Source organism: Equus quagga, chromosome 11 (assembly GCF_021613505.1).
Source record: "Equus quagga isolate Etosha38 chromosome 11, UCLA_HA_Equagga_1.0, whole genome shotgun sequence".
NCBI classification, from domain to species: Eukaryota; Metazoa; Chordata; class Mammalia; order Perissodactyla; family Equidae; genus Equus; species Equus quagga.
This window is the reverse complement of record NC_060277.1, coordinates 101,779,017-101,795,965: the sequence shown is the minus strand read 5'-3', so window position 1 is coordinate 101,795,965 and position 16,949 is coordinate 101,779,017. Positions and strand designations below refer to the sequence as shown.

Below are 16,949 nucleotides of genomic sequence, written 5' to 3'. Positions count from 1 at the left end.
TAGTCGGAAGCCGGCCCGGTTCTCGGCGGGCGGCGGGGGCTTCCGGCGCCGAGGCTCCGACCAGGGGCCGGGAGCGGCTTCGGCCGCGCGCGCCCGCCGCGGGGCCTCGGGGACCGGCTGCGCCCGGGGCCCGGGCGTGTCTTCGGCGCTCGCGCCGCCGCCGGGGTCGGGCTTCCTGTTGTGGGGCGGCGAGGCTGCAGGGAGAGAGCGGGAGAGGCGGGGAGGCTGTCAGGGGAGGGGAGGCCGCGAGTGGGGAGAAGAAAGGGCCCTGGGAGGGGCGAGGCGACGGGGGACCGTGGAGACTTAGCCAGCACCTGCGGGAGGGCAGCTGGCGCGGAGGAGAGAGAGCGGGAGCGGGGAGGAGGGCGCCCCCGGCCAGGGGAGGGCAACCTCGGCGTCGGGTCCGAGCGCAACGCAGCTTCCTAGGCCCCGGAGGAAGGCGGAGCTGAGGGTCTTGCCCTCTAAGAGTGAGGCCAAGGAAGAAGATTTTTCTCACCACGTGAGGACCCGGAGGCCTGGTGGGAACGTTTCATTTTGCTAAGGAACCTCTTCAAATCTATAGCTTTTAAAACTACAACCACCAGTGTGTTCTAGGACTAAACATATCTGACAACTTTGGTTAAATAACAAACTCTTTTTGCCGTTTCTTTAACATATATATAAACATCCGCCTTTTTGCTCTGTACAGTTTGTTGAGCAAACCCCAGGGAGAAAGCTCTCATATTACAGGTTCTCTTAATTGTTTAAGCGCCCCTGACAACAGAACTATTTGGTTTTCCCATCCGTGTTTACACTGTCATCTTGGTCTCTGCAGAATCGAGCAGTTGTGAGTGGATTTTTATCTGGCTTCTTGGACACCACTTACTAGTTGGGAAACCACAGCTAAGAAAGATTTTTACAGCATGGCTGGGAGGCAGAGGCCCCTGGTTAAGTCTAAAAGCACACACATCGCTGACATTTCACCCCCGCCCCACGGTGAAGGAAAAGCCCCTAAATGATAGGGCATGAAAACAAATTTTTTCAATTATTAATGATTTCCCCCAGCTCTGCAGACAGGTTGGTGAGCAGACTTCAGCCAGCTTGGAAGCTGGGCAACTTTCCATGCCCAATTACACAATATCACCTCCCCCTTTGCCTGGGTCCCAGTGCCCTCCAGACGGGCGCAAGAACTTGTCTTTTTCCGTTCTTTTAGCGGCTGGTTTTCAGCGTTTCCCTCGTCTTGTAGTGGATGGTTTGGTCCGCCCCTTTGCACCTCTTGCAACACTTCACTTGCCACTTGCCACTTGCCAAATTGACAATCTCCTTAAAAAATCAGCTTTCGCCCAGCAATAATAGCTGGTTATAGTTCATGTTTTTGCAAAGAGGTTGATTCTGACTCGTGTTCAACGTTGTCCCACACACAGCTGAATCAAGTTCTGGGGGATATCCAATTCCTGACTGTCAACTGTTGACCTCACCACCGCTTCCCCATTGATATCACCATCTGTTGTCGTGGGAAAGATTGTCTGATATTTGGGTTAAATGCCACTGAAGTCATTCAATTTCCATGTGGAAAAATAACCCAAAGTCAATTGCCCTGTGAGGTGCGGAAGCTATTTTTCCCAGAGATAGTGAACCGAGCAGAACATCCCACTAAAAGCAAAACAAAAACACCGCCCCGCAGAGAAGCCCTGATGGATGCATTCCCTCAGTCACATTTTCATTTCATGCGTGAAATCGTGTGCGTTTTAAAGACTCAGGTGTCCCGAGGCCACTCGCCGGGGCTGCGGGGAGAGGGGGCAACGTCCGATTGCGGCTCCCCTCGCCCCCCGCGCCCCTGCTCGCCCGCGGGACGGGGCCAGGGAGGGGATGGGGACCGGGACGGGGCCAGGCTGGGTGCAGGGTGGACCCGCGCTCCCGGGGCGCCCGCCGCGTCCTGCGAGCCCGGCCCGCACGGCTCCCGAAAGGCGCGCGGCGACCCCTTCTGACACTTCCCTCTGCGGGGACCGAGCCACTACTTAGCATGCAAAGTTTTCTGCAGCCTTCCCGGCTCGCTCGGGATCCCTTTCGGTAGCTGAACTGGCTTCTTTCCGAAAAGGCTGCCAAGACGCTCAAAATCTTGGGGACACATTTTGCTCCTTTGGAACACGACCCCGGACCTGGAGTCGCCTCTCTCGCGCACTCTGCCCCCTTTCTCGTCCCTCCCTTCATCGCGCCCTCTCCCCAGTCCCCCACCCGCCTCCCCAGACCCCAGCCCCTCTCCCAGGGCTCAGCATTTCCTCGATCGTACCTTTTCTCTCCGCCACTGGGGCTTCGGGAGATGAGCCAACGATCAAGCAGAGGAGCCAGAAGGCTCGAGCTGTCATCTTCGTCGACACGGTTCGCAGGCTCCAGCCCTGAGCCTGGGCTTTTGCTCTTTCTCGCCACCCCCCCCGCCCCCCGCCCACCTTCTCCACACCCCCACCCCCGTTCATGCTAATGAGGGGCAGCCTTTGGGGAAACGGGAATCCCTCACTGAACAGGCCACTGGAACAAAACCGAGCCGCAGAGATTTCTCCCACTTCCTAAGGGGCACGAGCACATGGCCTCTCGAGTCGTCCCTGCCAATGTCTGTCGTGCGACCCGTGGGCAACGATAGCATCGAACCCTAAACTCCAAGCCCGCGCGCGTTTGCGGGCCGGGGTGCGGGGAGGCCAGGGCGGGGCGGCGAGCGGAGGGAATAACGGCGTCGAGGGGCTGAGGGACAGGGTGGAGGAGCGAGAGCGATAGGAAGTTTTTTCTAGGTGAAGTCAGCAGCAAATAGGCAAATGAGTGCTTGAGGCGGCTCGGGCTCGTGGGACGGAGAGGATTGCCGGTGAGAGAGGACTCTCCCAGGATGTGTCAGGGATCCGCAGAGAAACCAAGTCCCTGCGTCCTTTGGTTAAACTATTTTATCGTATACACAGTATTTATGTTCTAGAGCCAGAAGGAAGGAAAAACAGCAAAAGAGCTTTTCTTCTCCCTCCCGCTCCCTTGCTCTCTCAACTGGAATTGGTGTCTAGTTGGCTGGATTCATCCAGCCCGTGCTCAGGGCCCTCCACCTGCCGGGTGCTCTGGACAAAGATGAGCCAGACACCCTCCCCGATCTCAGAGATGGCTCATCCGCTTGACAAAGGTGAATTTTTTTTTTTTTTCTTTCTAAGAAAAATAAACTCATTCACTGCTTAGGTCTGAACTCTTGAAATGACTCTGTATCTTGATCCTGAGCTGAGGACCCTCTCCCTCACATTAGACAGAAACAGCATTCACCAACGCAGGAGATGAGGTCCCCATCGTAAACCCACAACCCTGCCGATGTGGATCTCATTTCCACAGCTTCAAATCCAAAAGGAAGGGAAAATACATTGAGGAGAAGGCGATTTGTCTGAAGCCTATGAGCCAACAGTGAGGTGCGGCTGCTAAAAGAAATAACAAACTTTTGCCGCATTAATATCTTATGTCTCAAAACCAATAGTGCTAGTGGACTGACCAGATTCTGAGGGGATCATGTTTTCAAGACAGACGCAAGAAAGCCAGGAGGAGAAGAACAGGGAGAGAGACGGCTGGACTCTATCCTGTTCAAGTTCCTTTGGAGGAACTGAGGAGAGGCAGCTGAGGCGCACAGAAATGTGTGTTATATTTTGTGAAAGAACCAGTAGGTAGAAGTTATGAAGTGATGAGTTTAATATCAATTTAAGAAAGAATATTCTAACAACTGAGACCTCCAAGAGTGCAGACTGCTTTGAAGGGTTACGACTATGAGCTCCTGACTACTGGGGGCATCCAAAGAGACCATCATTCAGGGATACTGTAGAACAGGTTCCTGAATCAGGTGTGTTGTGGATTGAAGGATACAGTGAGGTAAATATGTTCATCTAGAAAGGAGCCAGCTGTCTAGTCACAGGCTGACAATACGTTGGAGGGGGTCACTATGTTCTGTAGTCTGAACCTCAGCTGGAAACGCAATTATATCAATGGATCAGATTTGTGGGACCAACTCATAGTAACCAAACTCATAAAAAGTAGACGTATAAGCTAGAATGTCATTTATTAATTTGCAATGGAGAGGAGTAAAGGTGATTCAGAAGTCTAATTATTAAGCAGAAATTTACCTGTTGAGCACTAAACTGAATTGCAGCTAAAGGCAATCTTCCTCATTCAGGTTTTAGAGTGAATTCTCTATCTCCTCCAAAAGAGTAAATCTCTCCAGTCAGTACAAGGCTTACACACACCAAAGTCAGTGTCTCCAGCCTCTGGCCAGGACCAGATAAACACTATGAAATTTGTGCTCTTGGGGCCTGGTTTATAGTTGTCCTGAGATCCTCTTCTTTCACGTGCTCTTTAAGCCAAATGGGATAAAATTAATTAGGCTTAAGCTTCTTCAGTTACAACCACATCTCAGACGTGCCTGCTTGAGATTCTATTCAAGTCACCCAGATCCAGTTTGGGGTGTTCCGAAACTCTTCTGTTGCAGGAATGTTGTGAATGCCCTGAGACCCACACCCTGAGATGCAGAGGCAGAGAGCCGGCTGGAGAACTCCCAGGGGCTCCTGGAGGCCTGGAAGATCTTGCCCAGGTCCACGGCTGGGTGTTGGGCAGCGTCTGGCTTGCAGGCTCAGAAACCACACTTAATGGTGGAAGGCACAAAGAGCTCAGAGACTGATCTGTGTCAGCCAGAATGTCACTGTATTAACTTACAACGAGAAATCGACTCGGGCAGAAGTGCATGCTCGTGTCAGCCTGGCTAGCATTCTCTTGCTGTAAACAAGTCACATGGGAAGCCAGATTATCATCAGGATGCTTGGTAATATGAGCCAGAGCACAGTGAGTTCGTCCTCGGATTGGAATGTTTAAGGGTTTTGGTTTCTCGTAGCCTGAGGGGTCCATCTCCACAACAGGTGTACACACTTGTGAGGCAGAAGACAGTAAGAGCCTGAACGCCCCCCCCCCCCCCCCCCCGCCAATTTCTGGTATTTTGAGTGTATCTTTCTGCTTAGCAAATATTCATGGAGCATCTATCTACCATGTGTTGTATAATAAAGAATTTGTGCCTGGTTCCCGGCGGGAAGCTCCTAAAACCCTTGGAATTTCCCAAATGATGCAAGTGTCTTATTCAAGAGCTTCTTGGATCACACCTGAGTTTATGCTAATGAGGTGACTCTTGCAGGGCCCCTTGGTAGCTTCAGGATAGGAAATGGTCCCCAGGAAGATCAACCATGCCATTGGAGAGGCGGGACTGTGAGCCAGCCCGACCCCCAGGGAGGGGAGAGCGGCTGGGGACTGGGTTCAATGGCGTGCCACGATTTAATCCCTCATGCCTACTTAACGAAACGCCAATGAAAACAGTGGAGCTTCCTGGTTGGTGACCACGTTGATGTGCTAGGAGAGGGATGTGCCTGAACCACAGAGAGGACACTGAAGCTGTATATTTGGGACCTTCCCAGATCTCGCCCTATGTGTCTCTTTATTTGGCCGGTCCTGATTTGTATCCTTTATAATAAAACTGTGATTGTAAGTATAGCACTTACCTGAGTTCCGTGACTCATTGTAGAGAATTATCAAACCTGAGGGGGCTCTGAGAACCCCCAGGTTTGTAGGCAGTTGGTCTGAAATGAGGGCAGTCTTGTTGTGGACTATGCCCTTTAACTAGCGGGGTCTGCACTGTCTCTGGGAGGTTAGTGCCGGGACTGAATTGCAGTCCACCAGTTGGTATCCACATACTCTGTGCCAAGCACTGTGTAGTAGCCAGAGATGCCAGTCATAATCATTCTTCAGAAAGAGTACAATACGGACGCTTTGGGTTCCATTCGGTAAATTCTGGTCATGTTCTAGTTCTTCTATTTCAGGACCATCTTGCTTGGGACCAGGGCCAACCCAAATTCTTCAGACTTTTCACAGACAACCCCTAGGTTTACTTCCAAAAGCACTGGGCTAGGTCCTGGGATATTAGGACAGAAATCTTCCAGTCGAGTGGCTCACAGATTACTGTGGGAAATAACATTCAATTATGGTGTCAAGTGCAATATTAAAAAGCCGCACCTGTTGGAGAGAAAGGACTGGTCAACGGAGGTGGAGACCAAGGAAAGGCTGCGGGAGCCGTCACATCAACACCAGTTTGAAGAACGACTGGGCTTCACCAGACAGATGGAGGAGGGCAGGCCCTGCAGGCTGAGCCAACAGCACATGCAAAGGCCCGGAGGCATGAGAGAGCATGGAGACTGTCCAGGCCCAGGAAGCATGGTGGCACACCCGGGAAGGATCGCCAGGGTGAGAAGGTGCTGGCGAGCCTCGATGCCCTGTGGACGGGATGGACTCTCCCACAGACACGGCGGAGCCCAGGAGAGGTTGTGAGAAACTGCTTTGTAATTCTTTATTTGATTTTCCTATTGCTCTGCATTATTGTAATGGAAAATTTGGGAAATAAAGGAGTGGACACAAGAACTACAAAATGTAGGCCTCGTCTCCCCTCATGCCCAACAGTCACTACAACATTCCCACGTTTTTCCTTCCAGGCTCTTTCTTGGACAGCATTTCACACAGGTGCAGTCAGTGTCTACACCACACTGGATGCTGTGTTGTTCTCGTACACCACGGCGGAGGTGCTTCCCCGTTATGTTTTGTGTACACAATTTTGTATCCAGTTTCTGTTCCATTAAAATTGTTAAGATCTTATTACAAACTCTTTGTAAACGTAAAGTCTCATAACTACATAGTATGTCCTCATTCAGACAAGCCATAATTTGTGAACGTTTTCGGCTGTTTTCCGTTTTTGCTGTTGTAAACCCTCCATGTCCCCATCCACACAGGAATGGAGATCCTGATGTGTGGTGAGATAGGAAGGGCAGGGCTCTCTACCTCGACCCCTTTGACATTGCGGGCGAGAGAATTCTTTGTTGTGCACTGTAGAATGCTGATCAGTATCCCTGGCCTGGGCCACTGGATACCAGTACTTCCCCCCTCAGTCGTGAGAACGTAAACTGTCTCCAGACATTACTAAATGTCTCCCGGGGGCAAAATCATGAACCATATTCACGGCTATACAGCAATGACAATAAATGAGCTGCAATTGCAAAAGAAAAATACAGATGAATCTCACAGACGTGCTATCAAGTAAAATAAGTCTGACACAAAAGACTATATACTATATAATTTCATTTCTGTAAGGTTCACAATTTGGCAAAACTAATCTATGGAGTTAAAAGTCAGGATAATGGTTATCCTTGGTAGTAGGTAGTGACTGGAAGGATTACTGAGGGGAGTTCTGTGGTGTTGAAGTGTTCTATAGCTTGATTGACTAGATTTTGAAATTTTGTGTTTTGGTTTTTTTTTTGAGGAAGATTAGCCCTGAGCTAACTACTGCCAATCCTCCTCTTTTTGCTGAGGAAGACTGGCCCTGAGCTAACATCCGTGCCCATCTTCCTCTACTTTATATGTGGGATGCCTACCACAGCATGGCTTTTGCCAAGTGGTTCCATGTCTGCACCCAGGATCCAAACCAGTGAACCCTGGGCTGCCGAAGTGGAACATGTGAACTTAGCCCCTGCACCACTGGGCCGGCCCCAAATTTCGATATTTTAAATAAGAAATGTTACTAGTTTATGTAGTCAAATCTGTTGGGTTTTTTGGTGCTATCTTCCATACCTTTATAAAGCCTTTGAAATTTACACAAGTTGTACATATTCATTGAAGAATAATCAGTTAGTACAGATGAGAAAAAAGAAAAAAATCAACCATAATCCTATTATCTAGAAATAACTACTATAAATATTTTGGCATATCAACTTCCAGACTTTTTCTACACATATCTGTACATGTAAATATGTTACATAATTTATTTATATAAAAGTGGGATCGTGGAATACACATATTTTATGACATGGTTTTAAAAATGTTAATGATGTGTCAACATCTTTCCATTTCAATAAATATGGGATGCCATGATCTTTTGTGTGTGTGTGTTTGAGGAAGATTGTCCCTGACCTAACATTTGTTGCCAATCTTCCTCCTTTTGCCTGAGGAAGATTGTCCCTGAGCTAACATCTGTGCCAATCTTCTTCTATTTTGTATTTGGGACACTGTCACCACATGGCTCGATGAGTGGTATGTAGGGCCAAGCCCAGGATCTGAACCCACGAACCCTGGGCGGCCAAGGCAGAGCAGGGGAACCTAACCACTACGCCACCAGGCCAGCCCCTCCATGATCATTTTTAATGACTGAATTCCTAGACATTGAATTGCTGAGTCAAAGGATATGATAATTACAATATTTTTGTAACATATTGCTGAATTGTGCCCCAGATACGTTGTATCAGTCTACACCAACCAGCAATCAACATAGACATGTAATAATGACTATTTCTCCACACTAGGATATCAAATCATTGTTATTTTATATCCTTCCTCTTCTGAAGAGTTTTTTTAAAAAAGATTTCTCTTGGTTTTAATTCACATTTCTTTGATTGCTGGAGATACTGTACATTTTTTCATAGATTTATTGGCCATTTGGATTTCTTTTATTAATTGCTTGTTCATATTCCTTGTCTATTTAATAGGATGTTTATATTTTCCTTTATGATTTTAAGAGCTATTTATAGCCTAAGAATTTTAACCCTTTGTCCATTCTATATATTGGAAATATTTCCCCACAGAATTTTGTTTGATTTTTAACTTTTTAGCCATTTTTTGGCCATAGAACTTTTAAATTTAGTATAGCAAAATCCATCAAGCCTTTGTTTAACAGTGTCCCTGGAGTCTTTGAGGTCATGCTTAGAAAGACTCTCTCCAACTCAAAATTATGTATATTATTCTATATTTTCCTGGTGCCTGTAGATAAATCTTGATTCCATCTGGAATTTATTTTGGTGTGTAGTATGAGGTAAGAATCTAATTTTACTTTTTTCTCAAATAACTAGAAAGTTGTCTAATCCAATTGGCAAATAAATCCATCCTTTCCCAAATTTGAGATGTCACCTTTAACGTAGAGAGTATTACCTCTACTAAATTTAGGTCTATTTCTAGACTTCTGTTCTTCTCTCTTACTCCATCTGTTTATTCCCACGCCCATATGCCCACATCAGGGCATTGTTATAATTACTGTGGTGTTATAACATATCTTTCTTTTCAAAAATTGTTTTGGCTATTATAGTGGGTTTTTTCCAAGTGAACTTTAGAATTATGCTGCTAAATCTTAAAAATGCTGTTGGATTTTTTTTGAATTTGCATTAAATGTGTAGATTAATTTGTAAAGGAACTGACAACTTTGCTGTATTATCTTTCTGTCCACGGAAATGGAATTTCTCTCCATTTCTTTAAGTCTCCGTTCCCCTCTGTCTGAATATTATCATTTTCTTCATCTAAGCTCTAAACATTTCCTGTTAAATTTATTTCCTGGGTGTTTTATATTTTTAATGTAATGTAAAAAATGTATTATCTTTTAATGGAAAGAATCTTTTTTCCTTTATATTTTTGAACTGATTTTGGTAGGTGTATAGAAAAGCTACTGATTTGTGTGAATATCCGTACTTATTGTTTATGTTTCAATCTGCATATGTCCAAAAATATTCCAAACTATTTTCAGTTGATTCCCTTGGGTTTTCCCAGTAGAAAACCATATAAGCTATAAATAATGATATTTTGCCTCTTCCTCTCAAATATTTATTTAACTTTTTTATTGTATTTATGAGAACTTTCCAAAGTTTGTTGAATAATCTCAATTATAGTCATCATCTATGTTTTATTAGCATTCCTTATTTACAGAGAACACCTTAAATATTTTATTTTCAGGTGACGAAAGACATGATTTTGCTTCAAATATATTGAGCTATGTTTATCTGTACCTCCACACCATTTTCCCCTTAGAAGTCTGACAAATACTCCTTTTCTTTTGTTACTTTCTTATTATCGATCTTCTGATTGTGTCTTCAATATATTTTATCTTCTCTCTCATCATTTTTGTCTCTTTATCTTTTTCCTTTTCATTATAGGAGACTTTGTATATCACGTCACTAATTTCATTTTCAGTATTATCAATTCTAGCTTTGGCTCCTTCCAATAGGGATTTTAATGCTAAGGGATTAATACTAGTTACCTCCTGTTTTGGTTTATCCTGTCGTTCTTTCATCTTAGTCTACTTCCTTCTTATAATTTCCTAATTCACAAGGACCATTTCTTCTTATACTTTTGTGAGAATGCCTAAGTTTCTTGAAGTTGTCCTCAGGATTCTTTGTCACCATTATTTGAGGTATGCTTTTCTTCTGAACATTTTTTAGGGGAAGGTTTTTTAAAGATTTTATTTTTCTTTTTTCTCCCCAAAGCTCCCCTGATACATAGTTGTGTATTTTTAGTTGTGGGCTCTTCTAGTTGTGGCATGTGGGATGCCTCCCTACGCATGGCTTGATGAGCAGTGCCACGTCCATGCCCAGGATCCAAACCAGTGAAACCCTGGGCTGCTGAAGCGGAGCACACAAACTCAATCACTCGGCCACGGGGCCGGCCCCTAGGAGAAGGGTTTATTTTTGAGGAAGATTGGCCCTGAGCTAACATCTGTGCCCATGTTCCTCTATTTTATATGTGAGATGCCTGCCAAAACATGGCTTGATAAGTGGTGTGTAGGTCTGTGCCCAGGATCTGAGCCAGTGAACCCCACGCCACCAAAGCGGAGCACATGAACTTAACCCCTAAGCCACCAGGCCAGCCCCAGGGGAAGTTTTTTTTTATTATGAAATATTATAAGCATTCAGAAAGCTATTGAGAATAATAAAATGAATACTTGGATACACATGACCCAGTTTTATCAAGTCTTAACATTTTTTGCCATATCTACTTCCTATTTTTTTAGTGTTAAAAAATCACAAATACAGCTGGTGGTAGCCACTCTCCAAGATGGCTGACCCTCAGCGATCCCCACTTCGTGGTATTCACACCCTGTGTAGTCCTCTCCCACATTGTAGCAAGACTGGTCAGAGTGGCCAATAGCATATGGAAGAAGTGATAATATACATTTCCAAGATTAGGTTACCCAAAAAATGAACTCTCATCTTGGGTGTGCATTCTCTCTTTCTTTTAGATCATTGGCTCTGGGGGAAGCCAGCTGCCAGTTCGGAGGACAATCAGGCAGTGCAGAAGGGGTCTGTGTGGCAAGGAACTGACATCTTCAGCCAATAGGCAGTAAGAAACTGAGGGCTGCCAACAAGCAGTACGTGAGCTTGAAGGAGATCCGTTCCCAACTGAGCTTTCAGATGAGGCTGCAGCCCCAGCCCACAGTTTGACTGAAACCTCCTGAGAGACCTGAGCAGAACCACCCAGCTAAACCACTCCCGCATTCCTGGACCACAGAAAGTGTGATCAATAAATGTTTATTGTTTTAAGCTGCTAAATTTGGGGGCAATTTGTTTTGCAGCAATAGATAACTGATACACAGTTAAAGACCCTTATGCCCCCCTCCCCAATCCAATTTCCTTTCCTTTCCAGAGGTAATCATTATGCTGAGCTTGGGGTTTCCACTATTTTCTTGGATGTTTTTTCTATTACGACTACACCAACTACTATTGTAAAAAAACAATCTTATAAATTAATTTTGAGGGTTTTTAAAAAACATTCTAATTCCAATTTTGGAACATTCAATATAAATATGTACTTGTAGTTCAATAAATGACCTTTTAAATTATTATTAATGATAATAAATTATTAATGATAATAAAATTGGGAAATTTGCCTTTCTTAATCTAGGGACTTCCTTGTCTAATGTTACAATGAAATGAAAAAGAACATCTATTGTTAATAGTAATAACGATTAGAATAATAGCTGGCACCTGTTGAACACTATTCCAGGTATTAAATCTTTACCTTAAAATATGAGCTTATACTCCTTTCTCCGTTTTACAGACGAGTATCTGAGGCACAGAAAGATTAAGTAACTTGCCTAAGGTTATACAGCTATAACCAGGTGTTACTAAAACCATTAGGTACTACCAGTGGTCTTTATATAAGATAGAAAGAAAAAAGAAGGGAAAAGAGCCAATTAACACAAAACGCAGCTGTTAGAGGCTCCTCTACAAATGGCCGTGAGGTCTAAGTTGATCGTCATAACTGCCTTCTTCCATCTCCTATTCCATATTATTCCTCTTACCCTTAGCTGGGCATGGCTCTGTGCCTGCTAGGGACACTCAAAACTTTACTCCTGGAGGATCTGAGTTGTTGGTGGTCCTGTCTTTATTAGATTGCTGTACTTTCCCATTAGCCAGGTCTTTGGGACTAAGATGTGCCCCAGTGAATCCCTGGGCTCCAGACATTTCCTCCCTCCTCCAGTGAGGAGCAGAGCCATTTTCCCCTTGGTAACCACAGGGCTCACACAGGCTTAGTCCAGTGACTGTCTGAGCTGTAACAAAGTACCACAGCCTGGAGGACTTCAGCAACAGACATTTATTCCTCACAGTTCTGGGGTTGGAAGTCTGAGATCAGGGTGCCAGAATGGTTGGGTTCTGGTGAGAAGAGCTCTCTTCCTGGCTCCCAGATGGCCGCCCACTTGCTGTACGGCTGTATGGTCACATGGCCGAGAGACAGAGGAAGGGTTCTGGACTCTTCCCCTTCTTATAAGGCCACGATTCCCATTGCGAGAGCTCCACCCTCATGATCTCATCTACACCTAATTACTTCCCAAGACCCACCTCCTAATACCATCAAATTGTGGGTTAGAGCTTCAACATATGGATTTCAGGGTGACATAAACATTCAGCCCATAACAATGATGCCCCGCCCCACCCCTTCCCTGCCTATTGATTTAGCAGCATGGAATCCCAAATGGCCAACAGGCAGGCTCAGCTTCCAACTGAAAGGAACCATGATGGTGTTTCCTGGTCTAAACACTTCTCCCTTGGGCACCAGGACCTCAGGACCCACTGAGTCCTAGATCACTGGCAAGGAAAGCAAAAAAATTCTTCCAGTGAGTGATTATGGGTCATAACGGCAGGGGCCACCTCTTCTCCTTGGTGCCTGGGCCTGTGCATTCTGGGAATGTCTAAATCCAGGAATGGTGGTGCTAGCAGAAGCCCCGCAGAAAAGGAAGGCAAATCCACACCCAGAACACGAGTCTGTCCGTGTGAGGAGGAGGTGCTGTCCACACACCCCAGTCTAGTCGCTCCAAACAAGGGATTATTGTTTTCCCTCTCAGGGTGCGACCCTCCCCTTGTGGACGCGCCCTCTGCTGGCCTTTCCTAAGATCTGCGGCCCTGAGCATCCTCTTCTAATCCTTGCATCTCCGTTGGTTCCTCGCTGCTCTGGGCAACGTTTTCTCCTTTTATTAGAGGAATTTCATTGATGGTGTCTGTGGTTCTGCTTCTCAGCCCCCTTGTTGCTTTTGCGGGATTTCCGAGAGGAGTAGAGAAAAATGGCAACTTTACTGTAGTTTTAATACTCGAATCTGGTAAATTTTAAAGTATGATCATTCTGAATGTTAATATTATTGGATTGTATTTTAATATTAATTCTGGTGTGTTTTCTGACATTCTTAAGTGAGTTTTGAAAATCTGGACTAATACAATGCTAATAAATATTTGTATTCATCTACGCCTTTCAAAATTAAAATTCCAAAGTGATCCCGTATTTAAGCAGGCAAAACTAATCAGTCTGTTAGAAATAAGGCTACTGGTCCCCCTGGGAGGAGGTAGTGACTGGAGAGGGCCCAAGGGGGCTTCTGGAGTGAGCAATGTCCCATTTTTTAATCTGTTACTGGTTATACAAGTGTGTTCAGTTTGTAAACACAATTGAACTGCACCTTTATGTGACTTGTCCATATGTATGTTACATGTTGGTAACAATTATTTTTTATCCAAAAGAAGAACAGCCTATAGTTAAAAATGTCATGATCCTAGTCAACACCTGATATTTATCTGGCTCAATTAACATGAAAAGGAGAATTTTGTGCAAAAACTTTAAATATCTGAATTTTACCATATTCTTCCATTTATTAAGGATTCTATCTTTGCCATCAGGTATAATATATCTTTCCTGTGGGGGAAATGGCTTTCGCCAAATAATTGGGTCCTTAGTCATATAATGCTAGTGGAGACAAACACCCCAACGTATATACTATACAACGAATCCCAGCATTTGGGGTTCTGCCACTTGTTGTCTCCTCACAGGCCAGCCTGCCTCCCTTAGTGATGCTAGGGTTCCAGAATCAGGCCCTAGAACAGCAAGGGCCTCATACAGGGCGGCTTTATACCCAGCTTACCCTGAGTGTCCCCAGACATCTGGTCAGAAGCACCCTTTGACGTACTTCTCACTTTGCCCCTGAGTCTGCTTGGGGACAAAGGAAAAATGATAAAAACAGGGACAATTGGTGAGGCCCCAAATATTTTTCATGAGGCCCGTCAATAATATAATCGTACCATCCCTGTTTGTCAAGCATCTCAGCCAGTCCCTGGACCTGGGCAATGTGGACATTTGGGGCCAGATCCTTCTTAGTTATGGGGACTTCCCTGTGCATTGTAGCATGCTGAGCAGCATCCCTGGCCTCCACCGACTAGAGGCCAGTAGCACTCCCCCAGGGGTGCCGAGAGTGCCCTGCGGGGCAAAATTGGCCTGGTTGAGAACCACAGCTCTAAAGTAAGCCAAACTTCCAGGACAGAACATTCACCCCTGCCATCTGCTATGGTACCTTGTGGCCATTTGATATAGGAGAGCGTTTTTAAATCTTCAAGTTGATTTTAAACCAAGTTTCAAAAATGTTGTATAATATATATTAGTAATTTTACCTTCTCAGCTTTGAAATAATAAATCTGATACAGCTATTATTAGTTAAAAGCTGTTAACTTTATTCCAAGATTTGATGCCTTTGTTTATTAATAATGTCAAGGACATACACCTTATATACTGAAATGTAATGAGTCTGAATCCTTAACAATTCAGTCTAGTTTTTTTGCAATGGGTTTGCCACCAGAACACAGGTGTCATGAAAACCACTGCTAAATCTAAGCCAAAATGGGAAAGGAAAAGACTCATATCAACATTGTTGCCTTGGACACAGATTCAGGCAAGAGTACCACTACTACTGGCCACCTGATCTACAAAGGTGGTGGAATTGACAAAAGAACAATCGAAAAATTTGAGAAGGAGGCTGCTGAGATGGGAAAGGGCTCCTTCAAGAGTATGCCTGGGTCTTGGATAAACCGAAAGTTGAGTGTGAGCATGGTGTCACCATTGATATCTCCCTGTGGAAATTCGAGAGCAGCAAGTATTATGGGACCATCATTGATGCCCCAGGACACAGAGACTTTATCAAAAACATGATTACCGGCATATCGCAGGCTGATTGTGCTGTCCTGATTGTTGCTGCTGGTGTCGGTGAGTTTGAAGCAGGTATCTCCAAGAACGGGCAGACCCGTGAGCATGCCCTTCTGCCTGACACACTGGGTGCGAAACAACTGATTATTGGTGTTAACAAAATGGATTTCTACAGCCAGAAGAGATACGAGGAAATGGTTAAGGAAGTGAGCACCCACGTTAGGAAAATTGGCTACAACCTTGACATAGTGGCATCTGTGCCAATTTCTGGTTGGAATGGTGACAACATGCTGGCACCAAATGCTAACATACCTTGGTTCAAGGGATGGAAAGTCACTCACAAAGATGGCGATGCCAGTGGAACCACGCTGCTTGGAGTTCTGGATTGCATCCTGCTACCAGCTTGTCCAAGTAACAAGCCCTGGCATCTGCCTCTCCAGGATGTCTACAAAATTGGGAGTATTGGCACTGTCCCTGTGGAGGCTGGTGTTCTCAAACCCGGCGTGGTGGTCACCTTTGCTCCAGTCAGTGTTACAACTGAACCAAAGTCTGTTGAAACACACTGTGCAGACTTGAGTGAAGCTCCTCTTGGGGACAATGTGGGCTTCAACGTCAAGAACATGTCTGTCAAAGATGCTCATCTTGGCCATGTGGCCAGTGACAGCAAAAATGACCCCAGAATGGAAGCAGCTGCCTTCACGACTCAGGTGATTCTTCTAAACCATCCAGGCCAACTCAGCGTTGGATTGTCACACAGCTCACATCACTTGCAAGTCTGCAGAGCTGAGGGAGATTGATTGTTGTTCTGGGAAAAAGCTGGAAGATAGCCCCAAATATTGAAATCTGGTGATGCTGCCATCACTGATATCGTTCCAGGCAAGGCCATATGTGTTGAGAGCTTCTCTGACGATCTTCCTCCGGGCTGTTTTGCTCTTTGTGACATGAGACAGATGGTTGCCGTGGGTGTCATCAAAGCAGTAAACAAGAAGGCTGCTGGAGCTGGCAAGGTCACCAAGTCTGCCCAGAAAGCTCAGAAGGCTAAATGAATATTATCCCCAATACCTGCCACCCCAGTTGTTTGTGTATGTGTTTTTAGTTCTGGGTCCTTCCAGTTGTGGCATGTGGGCCGCCACCTCAGCATGGCCCAATGAGCAGTGCTATGTCCCTGCCCAGGATCCGAACCAGCGAAACTCTGGGCCACTGAGGCCGAGAGCGCGACCTTAACCACTCGGCCATGGGGCTGGCCCCGTGCCACCCCAGTCTTAATCCCAGTGGTGGAAGAAGGGTCTCAGAACTGTTTGTCCCAATTGGGCATTTAAGTTTAATAGTAACAGACAGGTTAAAGATAATGCATCATAAAACCGTCAGAAGGAAAGGAGAATATTTTGTGGACCATTCTTTTTTTTGTGTGTGTGGCAGTTTTAAGTTATTAGTTTTCAAAATTGGTACTTTTTAATGGAAACAACTTGACTGAAAATCTGTCACAGAATTTTGAGACCCATTAACACAAAGTTTAATGAGAAAAAAAAAAAATCCCGGTCTATATCACCTAAGATCAACAGTGGTGACAGAACAGCTAAAAATAAAATGTACAAAATTTGTGCTGAGGAAAGGTGCTGAGGTTTGCATGGCTAGCCAGCCTTCATGAGTCTCTTTCCTTTTAAGGAATT

At 45.4% G+C, this 16,949-nt stretch overlaps 1 protein-coding gene and 1 pseudogene across 1 annotated transcript in view; one reads left to right on the top strand and one right to left on the bottom strand.

The window, feature by feature from the left end:
- The window catches only part of LOC124247255 (serine/arginine repetitive matrix protein 1-like), a 2,924-nt gene extending 538 nt beyond the window's left edge, over nucleotides 1–2,386 (bottom strand). Inside the window, exons 1-2 of the mRNA XM_046676333.1 lie at nucleotides 2,270–2,386; nucleotides 16–194 (exon numbers count right to left, since the gene is read on the bottom strand). Of these exons, the coding sequence (XP_046532289.1) occupies nucleotides 16–194; nucleotides 2,270–2,345 (255 nt within the window). The 5' untranslated portion in view covers nucleotides 2,346–2,386. The remainder of the gene's footprint in view (nucleotides 1–15; nucleotides 195–2,269) is intronic.
- Nucleotides 2,387–14,976: 12,590 nt separating this feature from the next.
- Nucleotides 14,977–16,325, top strand: LOC124247128 (elongation factor 1-alpha 1-like; annotated as a pseudogene).
- Nucleotides 16,326–16,949: the final 624 nt, after the last annotated feature.